The sequence below is a fragment of the Ammodytes marinus genome (genome assembly GCF_949987685.1).
Source record: "Ammodytes marinus genome assembly, chromosome: 17".
Classification (NCBI taxonomy): domain Eukaryota; kingdom Metazoa; phylum Chordata; class Actinopteri; order Uranoscopiformes; family Ammodytidae; genus Ammodytes; species Ammodytes marinus.
This window is the reverse complement of record NC_137221.1, coordinates 22242735-22265200: the sequence shown is the minus strand read 5'-3', so window position 1 is coordinate 22265200 and position 22466 is coordinate 22242735. Positions and strand designations below refer to the sequence as shown.

Genomic DNA, 22466 nt, shown 5'->3' with positions numbered 1-22466 from the left:
ATAATTTAAACCCCCGGCCAACCGACTAAAATAACAGCAATAATTTGTAACTGAATTTTTAAAGACGTTTTATTATGTAAAATTTTGCTAAATTAAATTAAATTGTAACGCTTCATACAGTTCATACATAATACAATAATCACTGATCTTTCACCTTTCAACTACAACCCTACTGACAGCAAAATGGCCGCCTCCATCCAAGGCATTGGGAAGGGTTTATTCCGTCTTTCGCCTTTAATTATCAAGCAACTACGCCCATATCAGGTATTACATTTAATTGTATTGTTCATTAATTTTTGAGTGATCAGTTCCGTGAAACGTTTTTTATATTTTGATGCCATACAAAACGCTGGACGCTAGATTCCTACGTTTGCTAGCCTTGCTAGTTAGCCAATGTAGTGGAGTCGTGTATGGCAATAAAAAAAAATCCCAGTTGCGTTAATTTAATTAGAATTTGATATTTTCTCAGTAATAATACACACAAGACATGGTCTTATGAATGAGTAACGTTACCTAGCCGAACGGCATTATTGGTATAACAACAACAGTGTCGCATAGCCTACATTAGCAACATGCCTGGGACTGGGAGCAACTTTATGTTTACAGACTTTTTTAAACTACGGCAAGGTTTAGTTAGACATACTGCAATTCATACATGTAATCATGGGCTTTATGCATCCGTTTAGCATGCACACTTCGTTACACTTAAAGGTAGAGTCAGCGATTCTGGAGAATGCTTGTGGTCAAACAATTTTTCCAGCAAAAAATCCCGTGATGATACCCAGCCTAAGCTCTGTAAACTGGTATGTAAACAAAGGGCCCACCTGCGACGAGCAACATGCCTGTTTACAGAGCCTAGGCTGTGTATCATCAGCGGATTGTAAGTAGATACTTTCTGATTCTGTCAAGGAGCGATTTTGACAACAAGAGATCTCCAGTATCACTGATTCCATCTTTAAGGTGGAAGTAAGGGGACAATGAGGAAGGTGTTTAGGATGTTGTGATACTGAAATTGGTTTTCCTTTGCATTCAGTTCTGTCTGCACAGGCTGCCTGAAAGAACACGCCCGGGTCTATCTCTGTTTGCACAGCCAAGTCACTTTTACTGCAAAGCAGCACTCCTGGATGGGGATGCTGCTCAGGCTGTGGAGTCTCTCTCCCGTTACAAGGACAGACCATGGGATTACCTAGAGACTGAAGGTACCTAAAGAGAAATTGAGAGTGTAATTGTTAGTCCTTATTATTGTTTTGGCTAAATATGCCTTTCCCCTAACAGAGTATATTGAAAGGTATGGAACCAAACCAGTATGGGCAGGCTACAGGAGGAACCACAAAGGAGGCATTCCCCCACAGAAGACACGCAAGACTTGTATTGTAAGTTTTTTACATTTGAATCAATTTTGGCGCCTCCACCAGGCACACTGAAAGTCAGTAAGAGTAGGGTGTACTCTGTATATTTAATGATGTCATACTAAATGTTGCAAAAGGGTGATGGTTTTGTTCATTCATTTGAATGGCGAGGATGATGTATATCTAACAGTTACTAATAGAATTTCAAAACTATTTTAAGAGAATTTTACAGACTGCAAAGCTATACACCAATTCATCTATTTCATAAAGCACTCATAATTCTAGCATCCATGTTCAAATCTGTCATTTAAAGAGGCCTTAACACTGTGTCTGTTTCTCTAGAGAGGGGACAAGATATGTGGAAACCCCTGTCCAATTTGTCGGGATCCAAATGTTATCATCCACCATCAGGTAAGTGAGCATCCCTGACAGTCTATTGGTCTCAATGCATACTAAACACACACGCATTCCCACACCTATATTATATTATATTATATTATATTATATTATATTATATTATATTATATTATATTATATTATATTATATTATATTATATTATATTATATTATATTTAGGGCTGTCAAGCGATTAAAAAAATTAATCTAATTAATTACAGGCTCTGTGATTAATTAATCTAAATTAATCGCATACTTTTATGACACTTTTATACCTGTTTGTAAACAACTGTATAGCCTGCTAGTCTCTCTCTCTCTCTCTCTCACTCTCTGTCTCTCTCTCCGTCTCTTGTAACTTCTGTCTCCACAACAGACTGCCATAGGCAGTACTCATAGGCAAAAATATTGAGACACACGCACGCACACACACGCACGCACACAGACAGACAGACACACACACGTTTACGCGGACGACGAGACAGCTAGCAAACAAAATTGAGACACGGGGAGAAAGATTGAGAGATACTGTTTTGAACCTAGTCTACATTGTTGCACCCACTAAATCAATAATGCACAGACACTGGCTGCGGAGAATAAAGAAAGATGTCTTCCTACCTTCATGCTTATGTAGTGTATTTTGTTATGACACATTCTAAGATTACTGTAGTGTATTATGTTATTATACATTTTATATTAAGGTCTACTGCTACAGAGTAGGACAGCGACAATGCCTCATCAGGCAGGGGGCAAAGTCAGGGATGTCAGCTGCTTGAGGAGGAAACCCTCAAGGCTGACCCGTAGATCATTCAAATTTCACACAAAGGTGACTGTCTTGTGAGTTAATCAAAGACAGTCTGGCTAAGAGTTAACAGTAGTTTATTGATCCTGGTCATCATCATCATCATCATCAGCATTGTCTTAAAAGTTGCTGAATCAGACTTCTTGGCCAACGTGACATATCGACTCTAGGTGATGACTAGACTCAGGATGTCCTCTGGGGGCCAGAGGGCAACCCAGATGTCCCCTGACTTATTAGGGTGGAGTTAGTTAGGGTACACCAATTAGGTGTTAGGAGGAGCAGGGCGTACTGTCCTAAAGAACCAATCAGCTCACTTAGAGTGGCGGTTAAAACCGGCCACAATTCTGGAAAAAGGGGGGTCTCTATAGCAAAGGAACTTCTTCATAGATTTGGCTACAAACACTTTAAATTCTTATTGGCTTCGTTTTGACTGCAGGATGAGTTTTGTTGTTTAATAAAGAGAAGTTTCCTGAGACCTCCTCATCTGCATTCAACTGTGTCTTCTTCCATCAACTAACTACCAACGCGGCTTTCTGAGTAAAGGCCCAAGAAAATATACTGCACTTATTAAACCGTCTATAGAGCCCTCGGCCCCCTGCTTCTCTCTTTACTTTTCTCCCTTTCACCCGCGCGGGCTGTGTCTGCTTCAGGTGCAGCTCGGTGCAGCTACGCACCACTTTTGCACCGGGTCAAAGGGCATTATAGAAGTGCGATTAATCTGCGTTAATTTTTTTTAATCGCGTTAATTTTTCTGTGATTAATTAATCGAAATTAACGCGTTAATTTGACAGCACTAATTATATTATATTATATTATATTATATTATATTATATTATATTATATTATATTATATTATATTATATTATATTATATTATATTATATTATATTATATTATATTATATTATATTATATTATATTATATTATATTAAATATATGGAACTAGTGGCTCACACATCCTTGTGGTTTGTGAAATATCAGACATAAGTTGGTAATCATCTGACAACCCTTCAGATTTATCTGGTGACTCTTTGGAGGGGCCCAACCCCAAGGTTCAGAAACACTGGGACTGGGCTAGCCTATTGTATATAAAGAAGATGAAGTGAGTCAATGATCAAATGGTTAAAAAACAGTCATCACAGTCACATATGGAGCTTGTCAAAGTGGTTTAATGATGAAATCCTCGTCTTGAAGCTGATGTAAATGCCACAAGATAGTTCATAATGGTTAAGTTAAGTTACTTTATTAGTCAATGGTTGGTTACATTGAAATTTGTCTTTTTGCAAATGCCCTCTCAAGTTACCACACTTCGGAGGGGGCAGAGCGCAGGGTCAGCCGCAGTACAGCGCCCCTGGAGCAGTTTGGGGCAAAGTGTCTTGCTCAAGGACACAATGGTAGAGATCGGGGATCGAACCAGCGACCTCATGGTTACTGGTCGGCCACCTCTCCTCTCTAGGCCATCCTACCACCCTAGGACCAAGAACATTTGCAATTAAAAAAATATTGGCAGCTACTAATAAGCTTTCTTTCTTGTTAATCAAATTAGGATATTGCAGAAATGACTAATCATCATTGCTGGAGCTTAGAGTTCCAATAAACACATGGTATAGCTTTAGTTATACAGTTGAGCTGATGGTCCTTTAACCTCTCCTACAGTATGCTAACCTCAAATGTGTCTTCCCTTGTAGAATGTGAAACTGTTGGCGCAGTTCATCAGTCCCCACACTGGCATGGTGTATGATCCCACTCTAACAGGTAGGTGGTGGGCACACATCAATCAAAGTGAGCACATGAAACCCAGGTGATTGCCAGGCAGGCTGACATTGTTTCTGCTGTCCGCTCCAGGTGTGTGTATGAAACAGCAGAAGAAGCTTCATGAAGCCATCGACGCAGCACAAGATCATGGTGCGTATAACATGCAAGATTAAATATATTAACATCATAAAAAGACCATGAATTATTTAAAATATCCGCCTTTTGTAAGCTTTCCCATAGCCACTTTATTTCAATTATATTTGAATTTCATTTTGAATTGTCAGTCAAACAAATTGTATATAGAACATTTTATTATTTTATGGTTACTGACATAAAGTGTGTCAAGGACTTGTAATTGAGTCGGCTAGCAGCAAAAAGAAATTGACAACTTGCACCCAATAGAATATTTTTAAAGCCAATTCTATAACGGGATTTCACACTCAGCCTTGTTCACACTAGACGCATCACAGGGCCAGTGTGTTTTTATTTAAGTTCCCATGTTAACTGGTCAGACTTTTAATTTGTTCTGTTCTCTCTGGCACACAAATACACTGTGTTGCTAAAAGTATTTTTTTTTTTAAACACGACAGCTCTGCCATCAACAATTCTCTTATTTTGGATATCCATGGCCAATGCAAAATCAATGGAGCCAGGGACATAGCAGTTGCCGCGCTGCAGTTAGTGTTAACATGGCGTAAGGATCTTATGTCATTAATAAGATAACTAGTGATAATACTGTATCACATTTTCCTTTTTCAGGCTTAGTTCCCTTTCAGATTCCCTACGTGGAATATTCAGGAGAGGACTATTCCAATTCCCATGATGCCGTGGGGTCCACACCACCTCCCCAGTCGTTGACCTCAGGCAGCACCTGGTATAAGTGGTACACTGAACTAACGCCTGATGCTAATGAAGTGGCTAAAGTCAAGAAGATGTACAAGGCTTATTTAAAGTGATGAGACACTATAGAACCAGTACTGGTGATCGTGCTGTCATTAATGCAAATATTTATTTGCTATACATAATGTATGCATCTCTTTTGAACTGTTCATTTCCACTTCCTGTTATCGTATCCTACATGTATGCAAATAAAAGATGAATACCCAAAATGATGAAAAATGTTTATTGTTTATGGTTGAGCATTAGTAGAACTTAGCCAATGTACATTATACACATTACATTGAAGCTCCCTCTAAATGTCTTGGGATTAACACTCCGGTATATGTGCAACCTGAACCTGTTAAAAGATGTTACAATCTCCAGCAAAGAGAGATTCAACATTTTATATCATCATTGTTATATTGTGAGACATGCCAACGGGACCATGTGGGCTGTTGGTTAGCATATGATGTAAGTAGCATATGACGTAGCGTAGCAATGTGTCCTTAGAGCTGCCGTGTGTGTGTGGTCAGGGGTTGACCTTGTTGACCATGGTCTCTCCCAGGGACTCCAGCACCTCCCTCTTGTAGTCGTCAAAGTCTCCGTCTATCTGGTTAACAGAATAGTCCTCCACCACCCACATGTGACAGCGTGTCTCTGTGATCAGCCTGGCATCGTGGCTCACAATGAGCACCGCTAGACAACAACGGGAAAGAGTGTTATTACTGTTATCATGGTACCCAGGGATCTCAGAGTTGAATTCAAGACTTTTTAATGCCACTTAAAATTAAATGTAATGCCAACGTCAGGCCATACTGGCAAACTTAGGAAGGAAATAATGGAAATTCTGAAGCATTTAAAGTGTACTTTTAATAAAGAACATCGTGAACTCACATTGATATGCTAGAACATAAATAACGAGTACACATGTATGTGTATACTCTTAACATCTAAAAGTGCTTATTTGTTACAATGACCCCTTCAAGTATTTAAAAGGGTGATCAACAAATTAAAACCATTGTAAAGGAAGTTTGATATTTGCAGTGGAATTCAATGCTTTTCGGGCCTTATTTTGATATTACATTTTTAAGACCCTGTGGTTCTCTGTGTAATTTAACATTTTTAATCAATATTTGATCAAATGATACAAACTTGTTTAGGATTACAAGCAGTACAACTTTGCGGAATTTGCATTAAAGAGATATGTCAGGTAGTAAGTAGTGTGGTGGTGTTTACTTTATGGTCACAGGGTGGCGCTATTGGTGCCATGCTTATGAAGAACTTGTTTGCCAAGTTAAGCATTGCAGAGTAAGGGTCCATTGAAAGTCTGTATGTGGCAGATAATATTTTACACAATATAATGCCTGCTGGTGCTCAGCTATTGGGAGGCACAAGCTTTCCCTGATAACCCAACGTTGAACTCCAGTCAAAGCCAATGGTAGACAACCCTACTTCCCCCTAAATACCTTTCTACTGTTTAAGGTGTAGTGAGTTTCAGGTCTGCTGGTCTTTTGCCAGTTCAGACTGTTGCTTTGGCTGTCTAATTTTTCCAACTCTAATGCCTTTAAAAAGTGACCAATAGTTATGGAAATGTCCCACAATGCAACTGAGCCACAGACAATTAGGGTGGTTTACGCTAGTAGCTGCAGCAGAGATAAGTAGCAGACTACAGAAGTCTGATAAGCTCTCTTAAACTCCACACCCACATTTTTTTTTTTTTTTTTCATTTTCTGACTGACTTTATTTACCTCATTAGAGGACATTGAGGACAGGCTAAAGGCTTTATGTTTGAGTTCATCATCTTTTGTGATATGAAAACACAACTGAACAAAACAGTGAGTCCAGGTCATAGTTGGTGTGATTGCTGGAAGCGTTCATACATAAGGGGCCAGTTTCACAGACATGGATTAAGCCAAGTCCTGGACTAAATGGAATTTTGAATAGAGATTGTCCATTGAAAGTACAATTTAGTCCAGAACTAGGCTTAATCCATGTCTGCTAAACCGGCCCGACGTCTTATAAGGCTAAAAATAAAAACTGTATTCTGCCCTCTCTTGCTGGCACCTCAATAGCTTCTATTTTCATTGAATAATCATAATTCTAATGTCAAACACATTCAGTTGTGATAGTGTCTGTGAAATTCCCCTATTATTATTTAATTGAACTCTTGCTGTTTTGCATTAGAAACAAACCAATGACGAACCAAAGGGCTGTATCCATTGAATGTGTTAATGGTGCTATTCTTGAAACTGATCTAAATGAAACCAATAGACATATTCTGCGGATCACTTTTACTTTTAATACACTTGTCTTTGCTTTTGTTCGTGTGTTGGCTTTATTGCTACGCCCGTTTTTAATTTGCTTGTGTACTTATTTTATTCTAAGGTGTCTTTGAGTGCCCTTGAAAAGCGCAATATAAAATAAATGTTTTAGAATTAGTAATACATGTTGCCAAGTTGAAAACACTTCAACACACTCTGGAGAATGTCTGGTGCATGTGAATGAGGTAAAAGCTGCCGGAACACTAGGGATGATCCTTGGATTTTTTATTTTATTAATCAAGAGAATTAATCTCTGACGATGCTGATACCTGACAAAAACAATGCACTATGAGCTTCCCTTACTGAAGCCCTCTCTTCTTACCTCCTTTGTATTCATTGATGGCCTCAGATAAGGCGTCAATCGACTCAATGTCCAGGTTGTTGGTAGGTTCATCCTATGAGATAGAAACCGGTAAGTTACTCATAGAATGGTTTCAGGCAAAGCAGAGCATCAACACTGTAGATAAAAAGGATTAAGTGGGCCGTACCAAGATCAGCACATCAGGCTGACGACAGCTCAGCTCTGCAAACACCACTCTGGCCTTCTGACCACCTGTTAAGAGAAAAAACACACACACACACACATAATGAGAGAAACCGCCTCATTCGTTGACAGAAAATGGCATTCTAAATTGGCATTTTTAAAATAAAACAAAAACATACATAGCAAACATAACAAAACAAAAATAGATAAGATGAGAATAGCACTTTAAATAAAAGCCAATAATACATACACAGACACAAATAAAGAAAAAATAGAAAACAAAAAAAGAACTGTGAGGAGAAAACATTAGATCTTGTTTGCATTGTCTATACAGGAGCGAATATTTCATTTTACGTTATATAACATTTTCCCTTTTATTTATGATAATAAAATTAGGTACTGTAATATCATATACCACAGAACAATAATACAAATCCGCCATTCAAAGGTTAATAATGAGGGTGGATTTTCCTACCAGAGAGCTTGGAGATCTGAATGGTGTGGGCGTGGCTCTCCAGGCCAAAGCGTCCCAGGCACTTCCTGCCGTCCTGGTAGGGCAGGTTGAAGTTCCTCATCAGGTACTCTGTGGCCGTCTCCTCCATGTTCAGCTGGTCAGCATACTGCTGGTTGAAGAAACCCACTTTCTGTAGGCAGAGAAGAGAGAGCCCAGAGTTACAACCTCACCAAATATCCTACAAGAGGTTTTGTCACGTCCCACGTCCCACAGTCAGTCAGAGCAGAGTGATAGTCACATAGAAACAGTAAGTTACTCACCAAGCGATGATTCTTCCTCATCTCACCTTTAGTCTGAAAAGACAAAAAAAAATATCAAGTTAACTTATTGCGGACGTGAAAGATTCTACATCGGATCAGTCGGCATAATGGATTATTAGCTGCCGACACAGAACAATCGATTTAGGTAACGTTGATGATTTGGAATGGGCTGAATGGATAACTGTGTTAAGTTGAGACCAGAAGGAACATACAGTCTATGGAGTGCGCAAGAGGGACGCAGTGAGCAGCTAATATATATTTTAAAAGCGGTCATTTATCCCGCTGACGTCTGAGCTCGATATATACCGCCCTCACGTAACCAACTGCTGCTCAGAGTTTTTTGACGTGACGTCTTGTTAGCCGTTAGCTTAGGTCTATTACTGTTGTTACCGGGATAGAAAGAGGCGGTGTCTAGCCCAAAACGCATCCAATGATATAGAAAATGAAGAATACAACACATTGCAGATACATGAAGAATCGTTTTGTTATTGAGTGGTTGACCAGTGAACATTTACGTCTCTAGTAGTGCATGTTTAAGTTAAAATCTTGTTGTGGTGTACTTACAGGATTTAATTTGCCAGTGAGCAGCAGCAGCAGGGTACTCTTCCCCACACCATTGGGTCCAACTATACAAACTACAGGAAGAAAGCAAAATGGAAGGTCAGAATTGAAATAAAAAGCATGTGAGGTTTTCTCGTCATGTTTTTAATATTAACAACATATAGTAACCTCATTGAGTTCATCCTTGTTAAGTTCTCAATATATAAATAGTGTCAGAAAGGGGTCGATATGCCCCCTAGTGCATGTCCCTCTCCACTGAAACATTAAAGGCCTACTTCACCAGTGGGAATATGAAGGCGTATTGAATTCTGAGATCCTATGTAGTATAAATGTGCAAAAAAAATTGGAATTGGTTCATCCTAGCCTGATAAAAGGCAGATAGAGTGTTTTATGGTCTCACTGTCTAACCCTACATTTCTCTTACTGTGACATCACAGTAAGAGAAACATTCAACAACCACATTTATACTACATAGGATCTCAGAATTCAATACACCTTCATATTCCCACCGGTGAAGTAGGCCTTTAAGTACAGTGTGAACAATGTCTGGTTCTGCAGCTGTTTGTCACATGTGTCAATGTTATCAATGATAGAACAGAAACAGCATGCTTACTCCTGGACTCCATGTCAATTCCAAAGTCCACGTTCTTGAAGAGAGTCTTCACTCCATCATAGCAAAAGTCAACACCTGTATAGGACACACACACACACACACACACACACACACACACACACACACACACACACATTACAACTTTGCCATTTACAGGGTTTGAGTAAAATCAAGGACGTTCAAGATAAAAGTTAAACTTTTTCAAGGAGCTGCGAGCTTTTAATATAAATATGGAAAAAACAACAATGCTTTTGATTTCATACATTGCCCTATCAGTACAATGGGAGGGTATTCATAACCTCATCACCTAATAAAGCTTTCGAAGCAAAACATATGGATTTTCAATAAAAATCGTAAATAAAATAAAAATACAATAAGCACTACAACATAATATAAAGAGGTGTGTCCTGTGTAGTACTCATTTCTGGACAAATTTGGAGCTATAGTGTCACAAGACAATGTAAAATGTGGAGATGTTGCAGTCTCCAGATGTTCTTACAATGTAGTCCCAGTATAGGTGGTGAGAGAGGAGGTGGGTTGGGGAAGGTGAACTTGACAGTGTACTCTCTGGGCCTCTTGAGCAGCTCTGTGGCGTCCTGGCTCTCCTCCTCCTGCGCTCCCTTCTTCTTGCCCTTGGCCTGCTTTCTGGTCAAAGCCTCCTTCGTTTGCTTCTCCTGGAAAGGAAAAAACAAACAGTCGGCAACGGACAGAATAGATGGCACACACACACACCTTAGCTTAGCTCGAGTTCAGAGTTTTATGCTGTACATTTGCCAGGCCTATTTTTTTAAAGAGTCAACCACAAGGGCATGAGAACTACTGATTCCTTACCCATCCATGAGGCAACACAACCCGCCTCCTGGACAAGGTTTTGTATTGTGTTAGATTTTGTTATTCATTTAGGTCAAGTTGCCAAGAGATTGGTTGTGTTTTAAAGAAGAAAGTGGACGATTGGAGGGACAGGAATACTCACAGCCTGTTTGGTGGACTTGCCACCGGCCTTCAGATCTCTGAGTTTCTTCTCCTGCTTGTCGTACTGTTTCTGAAGTTCTTTTTGCTTCTGCACGTACATTTTCTTGAAGGTCACTTCAATTAAAAAAAACAAAGAAAACCAATGATTCATAGTTCATTCCATTCCAATTTTAAAAACTACAACAAAAAAAAAGTAACACAACTGGCCAAACGCAAGATGCTCTACAGATTGAATTTCAGATCCATTAACAAGTAGCTATTTTCCTACTTATTAGAGGGAATGTATCAATTCCTCTGGACGTATACTCACAGTAGTTCCCTCTGTAATAGAATAGTTTCTGGTAGTCTAAGTGGATGATGTCCGTACACACTTCGTCAAGGAAACTCTGGTCGTGGGAAACTATGAGGAGAGTCTTCTTCCAGCCTTGAAGGTAGCTGGAAGTAGAACAACAGATAAGAGGACAAGTATATAGAGTGAATGTAATATTTATACAGATACATTTAATCACTTGGAACACCACAGCCAAACGGTGAATTATGGAAGTACATCACTGAAACCTAAAATACCTTGCAATCCTTCGACCAGTGAAAAAGTGCCAATGTAACCTCATACATATTAATACCACAGTAGCCGAAATACAGAACAGGGCCCCCCCCCCCCATCTACTGTATACAACTGAATTTACATAGGACCTGGCTTTGCTCTGGCTCAGTCACAGCTCTGTTGTGGTTTCCATGTCCGCTAGTAAAATATGTAGAAAAAGCAAGGTGGTAAAGTTTATCTTTTGACCTGCTCCCCTTGACTACCAGTGTTGGAGCTAAGCTAACCTGAATGAGAGAATTTTGCCCCATTTCTATATCAAATACACGCATAATTACAGGAACGGTTTACATAGTCTTTTTTTGAGCCAGAGGATAAAAGTTAAAAATTTAAAATAATGTATTCCTTTAAATAGTTGCACTTTCTTGAGTCAAAGTTCAATCAGTGGCAACTCGGCATAGTGAAGCATGTTAACTAATATTCCTTCTCACTATTAATCCAGATTAGATGCTACCATTATAAACATACTCGAGTGATATGAAAGAGAGAAAGGCATTAGATTAAAAGGTCTGCTTTGTACTGACTTGTTGAGCCAGATGACAGCGTTCAGGTCCAGATGGTTGGTGGGTTCATCCAGCATCAGTAGAGTGGGTTCCATGAATAGAGCTCTGTTGGTAACACAAGGTAAGAGGGAGGGAAAATATGAGTTTGATAAAAAAAAATGTACTATATTAAGGCCAAGCATAGAAGAATGATGAAGTGAGGATCATAATTTGTTTGTTATTGTTTGTATGTGTTTCTCTGTTACTCTTGTCATTGTCATCGATTCATGGTCATTTGTTATGTTGCTGTCATGATTTGACTGATGTTATGTTGATTGCTTGGTGATGTATTGTCTGTCTGTATGTTGCAATGTAATAAATAAATAAGAAAATTAATTTAAAAAAAAGTGAGTGTGAAACATAATGTATCTAACAGGATAATATTGGAGCAGTTCCGTCCATTAAAATCCATGATGGTGTACCTGGCAAGGGAGACTCTCATCCTCCAGCCTCCAGAGAACCTCTTGGTGGGTCTGTTCTGCATCTCCGTGGTGAAGGACAGACCAGCCAGGATCCGCCTGGCCTTGGGCTCTGCTGCGTCCGCTCCAATGGCTCTCAGCTCCTCATATACCTTTAGTAGTGGAGGAGAAAACACTGAGATATGACAAAGGAAGTCAGACTGAATGCGAGTGCATAAATAGCAGGGATGAACCGATCCACTATTTTAGTTCCGATCTGATTCCGATATCTGGGTTTTGGAGATATCATTATACATTTCCTTGTTGGTGGTGATGCTATGTGTAAGGTTATGAAGGCTTAAGCAACAGAAAAATTCTAATTTAAAGGAGCAAGACATATACACAAATGCATATAGGTTTATCTTAAAAAGCAGACTATGCAACATTTTAATGAAAATATAAATTATAGAGCACAAAAATGATCCCTCTCAATGATCACTTCTGCCCCACTGGAATATGTGGTGGTGTGTTCTTCTGCACAGTCCTCCGGCTGTATTTTACATAGTAAATTTAGTTGGTATTGTTTTTTTAAACAGAAGGCTCAGGTCTAAGCTCAACCCTGCTACTTTGCAGGGCCCAGAGCAGATGCCTCTCCACTTCCTACACTGGGGCTAGCTTTGGTTAGCTCAGTGGCTAACACACTGATGTGTACAGTATGTCTAACTGGAAAGTGGTGTCCTCAATGCCTCCACCGAACGGCTGTGCCTGCTTGAGAGGCTCGCTCGCACTTAGTTAAAATAATTTAGATTTCTAAAAAATATTAAATAAATACATGAATAAAATCGGATTTTAAATTGGAGTTGTCAGTCCGCTATCCGATACGTAGAATGCAGCCCCACACACACACACACACCTTCTCCAGCCTATCTGCGACACTGTCCTCTCCCTTCTCTAGTCGTATCTGAAGACGTTTCTCTTCCTCCATGAGCTTGAGGCGGCGGGTGTCTGCTTTCAGCACGGCCTGCACTGCTGGCGTGTCATCAGCTACCACCTCTAACAGAACACAGACACAGCACACAGTCAGTGGGTTCATAACAGAAGGATAGGTAGAGAGTCGTGGATGAGAGGAAACATTCTGACAGCTCTCTTACCCTGTTCACACAGCAGCACATCAATGTTGGGCGGAATGCTGAGCGCTCTGTTTGCCATGTGTTTCAGTAGTGTGGTCTTTCCTTTGCTGAAAAATGAGACACACTGAATGAGGTATTATCAATGTATCTGCGGTGTTGGCTACTGCAAGCCATAGTTTGAATGTATATCTATACAGTTGCCATCAAAATAATTCAACCCCCATTGCAAAATAAGGTTTATTGGCTAAACAAACCAGGTTGGCTATTACCACAACAACATAGTCTACAACAAGATGAGTGCACAAGAGTTTGTGGGAGGATTTTAACCTAATTTAAAATCCCATTTATAAATTATTATTTGTAATCATAATGTACTGTTTTCATCATGCTGTATATGTATGTAGACAGTGAAACTGAAAAAGTGTCCCATGCCTCATTAAGATGTGTAGAATGTCAGAAAGCATATTATTGTCTAAATGTCATAAGGAGGTTAAAGTCCTTGTATTCATAGTCAGTCATTGAATAATAAAAATAAATAAAATAGATTTACCCATTTGGTCCAACCAAACCGTATCTTCTTCCTGCCACGATGAGCAGGTCAGCATTGACGAAGAGCTCCTTTCCGTGAGCAGATATGCTGAACTTCTCCAGCTAAAAAGGACAACAAAGAGTTCTTCACTTTACAATAATGCTGTTTCCGCAGTATGGCTTACATTTCACAAACCCATTTTTCACTGCTACACTTTCCCCCAATCGTTTTAACAGTTGTCCTGAGACTATAACTTCATTCCTCAAAACTCAAAAAATTAAAAATAAAGGAAGTTAACCAAGCAATATTCTAGCCTCTCAAAAGTGATTTTTTTTCCACCAAAACGATGCACACAGCTAACATAGTCATTCTTCAAACCTATTGGATTTTTTTTTCCAGAAGGAGTCACCTAGAGGTCAGACAGTCAGTGCGGTTACATGGCACAACTAGATTGGATTATCACATATATCGAACAAGACACTCGAACGGACCGTGTCACTTGTCTGAGTATACATGGCCTTTCAGAAATCGGATAAATGTCCGATGCATGGCTGTCTCCACTATGCTAGGTGGCGCTGTAGCCCTTTCAACCATGCTTTCAACAAGTGGTTTTAGAGCCATGTCCGCTTCTCTTCCGTCAATAACCCATGGTGTAGCCTATCACGCGCAGGCACACAAGCACAGAACGAGAAGTCCGATATGAGATGTCCGATCCCTGTATACATGCAGAGAGAAAGCCGACAATGAACGAATTATCTAGGTGTTCTTATCCGACTTCTCTTGTCCGTTATTGTGCCGATTTGTGTCCGAAGTAGATCGGATAAAGGTGTTTACATGCAGGTTAAAAGTCCTGTTGAGGTCTTATTCGTTTAGTTACCCGATTATGAGTCTGCATGTAAACGCACTGACTAACAGGTAAAGCCCATTTTGAGCCATGTATTGAGCAGGTGTTACCTTGATATCAGAGGCGTTCTCCAGCATGGCCTGTCTGGAGGACATCTCAGCCTGGGAGATGGAGAAGTCTCCCTCCAGGTCGTTCTGAGCCTTCATACTGGCCACCTGACGCTCAAACTCCATCTGGAGGAATACACACAGAGAAATGAGAGCAGAAGAACACAATACAAAAACAACTCTCATCACATCCTCAGGGATCATTTTCTAAAACCTTATGAAGCTCATTAGTATCCACAGAAGTCAATATACCAGTGGGTCCTAAAGTGGGATGCTGCTGTCTTTATTTCCATGTTATACTGCACATTTTTAAATCAGGGTTTCCGCAGGTTTTAATCTACTTCAATTTGAGACTTTTTAATTCTTTTTTTAAGATTATTACGAATGCAATTCAACACCTATTTCACTTCCATACTGGCAAAACACTTGTCATGATTAAGGATGGGCGTGAGTGATCCATTCCTCGTTTCAATTTCGAAAACAAGATTTTTTTATTATTTATATTACTAAAATATTATGTTCTGTAATAAATTAGGCATTATTACATACATGTGTTCACAGGCTTAGCAGCACTAACTTCTGATTTACCATTTTCTTTTTCTTCTTCTTCTCCTTCTTGCTCATGTTGGCGTAGGGGTCGTCCTCCTGCTGCTTGGCCTGTTCCGCTATCACATCCTCAGCACACTGTCACAGCGGAGAGGAGAGAGAGAGAGAGAGAGAGAGAGAGAGAGAGAGAGAGAGAGAGGTTAACACACAACACAGAGAGAGAGAGAGAGAGAGAGAGGAGAACGGAGAAGCTCTGTGGAGGCAGACCTACCATTAACGTGGAGCCATCGTCACTGTCCTCCTCTTCCTCCTCTTCCTCGTCGTCACTGGGTGGTCGCTGAGGGGCAGGTTTAGCTTTCTAACATGGACAGAGGTAAAGTCACATTATGGTTACATGGGAGAACCTGAAAAAATATGCTGAAAAATGAGAAAAAACAAAGTCAAAATGATGATGTATAATTGATTATTACTTGCCTTGGGTTGCTCTTTCTTCCCCTTCTTGGGCTTACTGTCCTCATCGTTGTCTGGTGACTGAAACAAAAAGATGTTTCTTCAATCAACCAAGCCACTATATAAAAATAAAAATAAACTCAAAAACATGCAAATGCAAGCAATTAAAAGGGGTGTTTAAATGAACACACACACACACACACACACACACACACACACACACACGTTGTTTTCTATGTGGAACAATAAAGTTGAGGCCTAACACATCTAACATAATCTCTGTCCCAAGAAATGTGTCATTTAAAGGGAACGTATGATGGAAAACTAACCCCTTTCATGCTCTTTCATACTATAATGATACATTGTATTTGTCGGTTCCTTTCTACAAACCCAAGGACGCCATTCAAAACACAAATAAAAGCACAACAAATTTAAAAGGTCAATTCAAGTTCATCAGTTAAAAAGATTTACAATAGATCAAATAGGGGTTTTGAAGTTATTCTGGGTATGCTAATCTAAACAGATGTGATGCTGAGAAGAAGGCATTTGATTCAGTAGGGTGGGATTTCTTATTTCAAGTTATGGAAAAATGTGGCTTTTAGTAATATTTTTATTTTATACAGTGGCTTAGAATGCTTTTTTGCCTCTCCAACAGCAGAGGACAAACGTTAATGGTTGCCTCTTTCAAATGAAATAATGCTAGAACGAAAAGTTGTAGGTGTAGGTAGTAAGGGCCTATGTAGGCTACTCACCGTGGAGGAGACTGGGCTAACAACCTGGGACTCTGCTTGGGCCTTCTTGGGCTTCTTGGTATTTTTCTCTTCACCATCCTCATCCGCTGCAGCCTGAACAATTACAATACACACAATCAGTCCAAGCAGAGTATAGTGTTGTCGTCTGTGAAATGTCTATGGAGCAACAACAGCTGTGGACGGAGATATGTCTGAAATAAGACTATGAAAATGAGTGAAAGGAAAAAGATGAGTTAATATTAAAAGATAAATAAAATTAGATATTCAAGGCAGCACCCACCTTCACCGTCTTGGGCTTCGATTTATCTTTTTTCTTGCCTACCTCCTGTATCAGAGACGCACACACATGTACAGATATATAGAGATTTGAAGAGAATGTACATTTATACGCATGCCACAACACAGATTTTACTGCCATGGATTTACATTGGTGTTCATGCAGAGGGCATCAAATAATAAGACTAGGACATTCCAGAGACAGTCCACTATGTTTTGCAGGTCATTGAGCAGCATTTTAATGTAATATTTTGACAGTCTCTTGACACTTTTAATTGCCTCGACAACCACTCTGGGACACTGTGGTCTACTCTGGTGACTTTTCGCATTGTGTTTTCAGTGATATGATATTGTGATATTTGTGCAAATGAGAGTGAGTAGAAGTGCATGTGAATGGGAAAAATGTATAGTAAATGTTGAATATTTCAGAATTTGGGAAAGTTTTCTATATAAGCATAATTTTCCTCCTATTTGAGTTACTGTCCTGTTATGCGATTTTACTTTGAATGAAGTTTGTGCGTTGAAGAGTGTTCGAGTGGTGGAATTCCCCCAAAAAAGCCTGAATGATTACGCAGAATAGCATGTATAACATTAGGTATTAATGCTTCTAGCGTTCATAAAATTATTATTTTTCGACAAAGAACATATGTAACATTAACTGACTGCAGCCTTTCATGTCGGCAGCTTTAAAAGGGGGTAGCATCATTTCAATGGTAAGAAGTAGAAGAACACAGGATGAGATCAGTGCACACCACACACACACTAATGTTGCCCGTTTGGAGCTCATCTTAAGCCTGGTGAAATGACAACAGCACTGAACCTTTTTTGCTGGTTCATCATCTTCATCCATGTCAAAGTCTTCATCTTCATCACTCCCCTTGCTCAGAGCGGCAAATATGTTTCCACCCTGAAAGACAGACAGACAGAGAGACAGAGAGACATGCTTTAACCTGCCTTTAACAAGTGAAGAGTCAGGACAGAACAGGTGACTCCCAGTGAGCCAGTATCGACCAATGATGACAAACCTTATTCTTCTTGTTTCCTTTAGAGGGGGCCATGACTGTAGGAAGTCGAAAGAAAAAGACATTGCATGAAGATAGAAAGTTAGATGAATTCTGTCATTTGGTAGAATCAGACTGTAAACACATCAGACCTGGCTCATCCTCCTCTTCCTCCTCGTCACTGGCCGGCATGGAGAGATTCTTCAGCTTCGTCATGACGTCCTCATCATCGTCATCATCATCGTCTGCATCTCCACCTTTTCCTTTCCGCCGGTCCTTCTTCTTTTTATGAGTCTGAGAAAGAAGGGTTGAAATAAATGCCCCAAAAAATACTATGCACACACACAAAACACAAACATATAGAGATATACACAGTAAATAAAATACATAATCAACGACTTAACTACAACCTACAAGCTGATTACCCAGCTTAAACCCTGGTCAACCATGTGAATTAAATGGCACACAGCCATACGCACTCACATGCATACAGTATTTTAATGCGTTTTGGGGTCAACAATTTTTTTCTTATTATTATTTTCAACCCCAAATCCAAATGAGGTTTTGTTCATAATGCTCAAACCTTCAGCTGTTTGCAATAAACAGATCAAACTTGATAAGGTATTTGAATCTTCATGATTTAAATATCTAAAAATAACTAATGTATCAAAAGTGGTTTCTCCAAATCCAACACAAAATGCAACTTTTAATGACGTATCGCAAGGTTTCAAATCGCAATTTTGAGTAGAAATGAAATCGATACGGCCATTAAACCTAGATACAAACATACCTGTTTTCCTTGGGTTTCTTTAACAGCCACATCTTCTACATCAGGCTTGACCTCGGTGGAGAGTTCCTCAAAGAACTGGAGAAAAAACATCAACATTAGAAAGCACATAAGACGACAGTGTGACAGAGAAGAAACATTACATAGTAAATGAGACTGTATTTACTCACGCTCTTTTTCCCTTTTTTATCTTTCTTTCCCTTCTTCACAGTCTTTTCTGTTGAAAGAAAAGGATTGGTAAAATTACAAAAACATCAGTGATCTGGGACAGTGACAATATTAGGGACGGTGACTGCCGCGTCACGGTGACATACAACACTGTATTTGAAATCAAAGCTAATAAGATTTAGTGTCGAGTCTTGCTTTAATTTGAGGGTGATGACATCCACAATGTAAACAGTGTAGAACTGTGTAGCTCTTTCAGAAAATAGTATCTCAATAGGGTACAGAAAGAAAGACAAGCTACACTTCAATAAATCCATACAGATACGGAAAATATGAATTGGCTGTACGGATCTGCTCTGGTACTAGTGATGTAAAAATGGTCCTCGCTTTAGTAAATGATCACTTGCTCATCATTCCTGTCTAGTTGGTGAAGTTTCTCAAGAAGAATTTCAAGAGTGAGAGCAAGAAGAAGAAGAGAACTGTGCAACCATGCAAACATACAACAAGCATACAGAGAGGGATATTTCTGCTGTCACTTATTGCACTTTCCGCTTGTACATGCTGGTGATGGGTAGGGACTAGGGAGGGATGCACAGATCACACTTTTCCCAGCTCCGAAATCAATAAGATACCTGGGAATTTGGTATAAGCCGGGCTGATACCCGAAAACGCTATCCGATTGGTGCATTCCTAGTGATGGGTGTCACCTTGTGTGTTGCTGCAGTGTGGTATTAACTTCCATGGTGCTGGCTCTAAAGACCTTTTCAGAGCAGCCTCTTGCCTGATATTGCGGATACGTCAAAACACATTGTGATTAAAGCGTAAACAGTCATTATTATGTTGACGTTCGCCATCAATGGAGGCATACTGTAAACACTAAGGATTCTGCTGCACACCTTTGTGCCTCCTGATGCCTCCCACTAGCTGCCCCGCCACTTGCCCAACTACATGGACTAGTTGTGAACATACACTGAACAGGTGTGGCTCTGAGCAGTAACATATGCAATTAAAAAAAAAACTTTACGCTTAATGCTAATTTTTCCAAACGTTCAGTGTTTTTCTTAAAGTTTTGGAGATTAAACGTTTAGAAGTCACAGTCCTGGTCAATAATGAAGTTAACGGACGGCTGGAATTAGTTGAAAGCCCCCAGTGCCCGTGGGTCTGATCAAGTATGTTTTTTGACGTGCTTGGAGTGAGACTTTGCAATAATACCGCAAACTGCGCTTTTAAGCCACACTGTATCACCGCAACAGCCCTAGTGTGTTTTTGTGTGTGTGCAAAATCCAGTGTAAATCCAGAGCCTGGGCTCTGTTAACGGTCATGTTGCTACTACGGTGGGCCCCTTTTGTTTACATACGAGTTTACAGAGCCTAGGCTGTGTACTGACACAAGATTTTATTTTCAGTGCACACACAAAACGGAGAGGTAGCGGATCTGACAACATATTCACTGATTTTGAAGAAAAAGGTGATTTTGACAACAAGCATTCTCCAGAATCGCTGACTCCACCTTGAAAGGCTGGGATAAGGGTTCAGAGGGATACATGGAAGAGGAGGCGAATGAGTTGCAGATAAATGATAGAAACATCCAAAGAGGGCTTAGTTCTTCACAGAGCTAGTGGTTCTACAAACGTTCAATAGGGATACGAAAGCCCTCTAACACCCTTCACCTGAGAGTCAGCACTTTTAACTACATAGTCATTGTTTCTTTGTACTATATCTGTTCAATAGCCTACTGTAAGAAAGCCAAAGCTGTCAAGTAATTACTGAAATCCAACAGTAACTGATTTAACTGTCAAACTGAGACTAAAGTGTCACATTTTTTTACTTAACAATGCCTACAATAGCCTTGCATCGCTTTCATGAATGGACAAAGTCGCTATGGCTAGCTGAAAAGTGCTTTGTTGAGGTCATTGTTAAAACCTGGTGCCATTTACTTTTCCGTGTAAGTTTGTCTACCACTTATATGCATTTGGCTGGCTAAATGAGCCCGTTGTAGGTTATGTATAGTACTGTTAAACCAAACTCACTTCGTAAACATACAAAATATGATTGTGTATCAATTTCTGGCAGCACTTTATTTTGGCAAAACCTATCGAATGTAAAAACGCTAAATAGCGCTACCTCCTCCTCCTAACATATCATTTGAGTCATTTGAACGATTATATAATAATGTTAAAGGCCCCATCTATGTCACCTGGTTAACGTTAACGAGCATTTCAACGCTACTTCAGTTATTGAGATTTGACAGTCATTAAAGCATTTAGCTGAATCGTCTCAAATCCGGATTTATCAGGGAATGCTAATTATTCATGAAAGAGTAATAATAGTTGTTGACAATGTACACGTCTTTGCCACACAAAAAAAACACTTCAGAATGAAACATGGTGTGTGGCATTAATGAAAAGTGCTAGATTTACGTTAGCTGTAACGCTACTGGCTAGCTTCTCACTATACTTTACCAGGCACAGCTGCTTTGGCAACCTCGTCGCCAACCCACTCTGCGTCTCCTTTCGTTTTCTTGGGCATGTTGCTACTGGTACAACAGCGAATTTATATAAAAAAAAATATATAACGTTTCCAATAACGATGTCCAGAAAGGTTCACCAGCTAGACACATGCAATACTAGACACATGTACTGCGGCCCATAGGCGGTGATGATGCGCAAGCCGGGTCACCAACAAAGTTTCTTCTTCTTTAGGGTTTATCGGCGGTGGGCAAACCGACTTGAAGGGACACTACCGCCACCACCTGGACTGGTGTGTGAACAACAGACAAATGCAGAAAATAATTTTTTTTTTTTTTAATAAAACAATTTCTCTGAAAAGTAATAATAATCTTATAATATGCCTTGCCTACGGTTTACCACAAAATTGTATACATTTCTTGCCGTTTCACTAATGTCCTAATACTTCTGCCATGTGTTAGTGCATCAGGCTATGTCCCTATGTTTTGACTTCAGCTTTGCTTTGTCAGTGGAACCAGGCTGTTGTTACATGTGTCATTCTGAAACCACATTAACATGAGCAGGAACCCAGTTGTAACTTCTTGAAAATGCCCTTGATTTTAAATCTGATCATTGTGAGAAATATGTCATTGATATTATCCGTTGTATATGACAATCTGCCTAATCTAATGCTGGAGGATAGTGCTTAAAAGCTGTCAGATGCAATAACAGTGTTGAGTATTCCCTTCGCTTCTTTCCACTGTCATGCCAGTAGACTTATATACTGACAAATGGTCCTCATATCCTTTTTATTAATAAATGTATCACTGGCCTACTGCAGCAATCTGTAAAAAGGAATTCTGAATTTTGTACAATGCGATTTCAAAATAGTTCAGGACTATGTAACATACTGGAAGATGTTCTGGATTATTCTTCAATTCCTGGTTTAAATTGAGGAATTACCAGGGTGGAATGAAAGAGAATGAAACT

At 39.6% G+C, this 22466-nt stretch overlaps 2 protein-coding genes across 3 annotated transcripts; one reads left to right on the top strand and one right to left on the bottom strand.

Moving 5' to 3' along the window:
- Positions 1 to 174: 174 nt before the first annotated feature.
- Positions 175 to 5407, top strand: mrps18b (mitochondrial ribosomal protein S18B). The gene is made up of 7 exons (XM_080045521.1): positions 175 to 264; positions 1034 to 1199; positions 1276 to 1373; positions 1692 to 1760; positions 4232 to 4298; positions 4389 to 4448; positions 5058 to 5407. The coding sequence occupies exons 1-7, from the start codon at positions 184 to 186 to the stop codon at positions 5252 to 5254; spliced, it is 738 nt and encodes a 245-aa protein (XP_079901647.1). The 5' UTR covers positions 175 to 183; the 3' UTR covers positions 5255 to 5407.
- abcf1 (ATP-binding cassette, sub-family F (GCN20), member 1) lies at positions 5406 to 21700 on the bottom strand. 2 transcript variants are annotated; one of them, XM_080044810.1, is made up of 27 exons: positions 21492 to 21700; positions 19036 to 19082; positions 18869 to 18943; positions 18231 to 18372; positions 18103 to 18137; positions 17898 to 17984; positions 17082 to 17126; positions 16802 to 16894; positions 16070 to 16130; positions 15871 to 15953; positions 15642 to 15737; positions 15057 to 15179; positions 14124 to 14224; positions 13595 to 13680; positions 13357 to 13496; positions 12468 to 12616; positions 12028 to 12111; positions 11213 to 11337; positions 10904 to 11016; positions 10430 to 10604; positions 9931 to 10005; positions 9321 to 9391; positions 8757 to 8789; positions 8458 to 8626; positions 7987 to 8051; positions 7821 to 7893; positions 5406 to 5873 (listed from the first exon to the last, which is right to left on the bottom strand). In XM_080044810.1, exons 1-27 carry the CDS (start codon positions 21556 to 21558, stop codon positions 5707 to 5709), a joined length of 2580 nt encoding a protein of 859 aa, XP_079900936.1. In that variant the 5' UTR covers positions 21559 to 21700; the 3' UTR covers positions 5406 to 5706. The 2 variants fall into 2 exon arrangements, with proteins under 2 accessions (XP_079900936.1, XP_079900937.1); XM_080044811.1 differs by lacking the exons at positions 18869 to 18943; positions 19036 to 19082; positions 21492 to 21700 and having other exon boundaries at positions 17082 to 17128; positions 17899 to 17984; positions 18231 to 18335.
- Positions 21701 to 22466: the final 766 nt, after the last annotated feature.

What these genes read in the sequence shown, in the direction of transcription:
- mrps18b (XM_080045521.1), top strand. Translation starts at nt 184, where the DNA reads ATGGCCGCCTCCATCCAAGGCATTGGGAAGGGTTTATTCCGTCTTTCG. An exon ending in ATGTTATCATCCACCATCAG is followed by an intron (nt 1,761 to 4,231) that starts GTAAGTGAGCAT and finishes CTTCCCTTGTAG; the next exon opens with AATGTGAAACTGTTGGCGCA. An exon ending in CGACGCAGCACAAGATCATG is followed by an intron (nt 4,449 to 5,057) that starts GTGCGTATAACA and finishes TTCCTTTTTCAG; the next exon opens with GCTTAGTTCCCTTTCAGATT.
- abcf1 (XM_080044810.1), bottom strand. Translation starts at nt 21,558, where the DNA reads ATGCCCAAGAAAACGAAAGGAGACGCAGAGTGGGTTGGCGACGAGGTT. An exon ending in GAAAGAGCAACCCAAGGCAA is followed by an intron (nt 15,954 to 16,069) that starts GTAATAATCAAT and finishes CATGTTAGAAAG; the next exon opens with CTAAACCTGCCCCTCAGCGA. An exon ending in GGTTTGGTTGGACCAAATGG is followed by an intron (nt 13,681 to 14,123) that starts GTAAATCTATTT and finishes CTCATTTTTCAG; the next exon opens with CAAAGGAAAGACCACACTAC.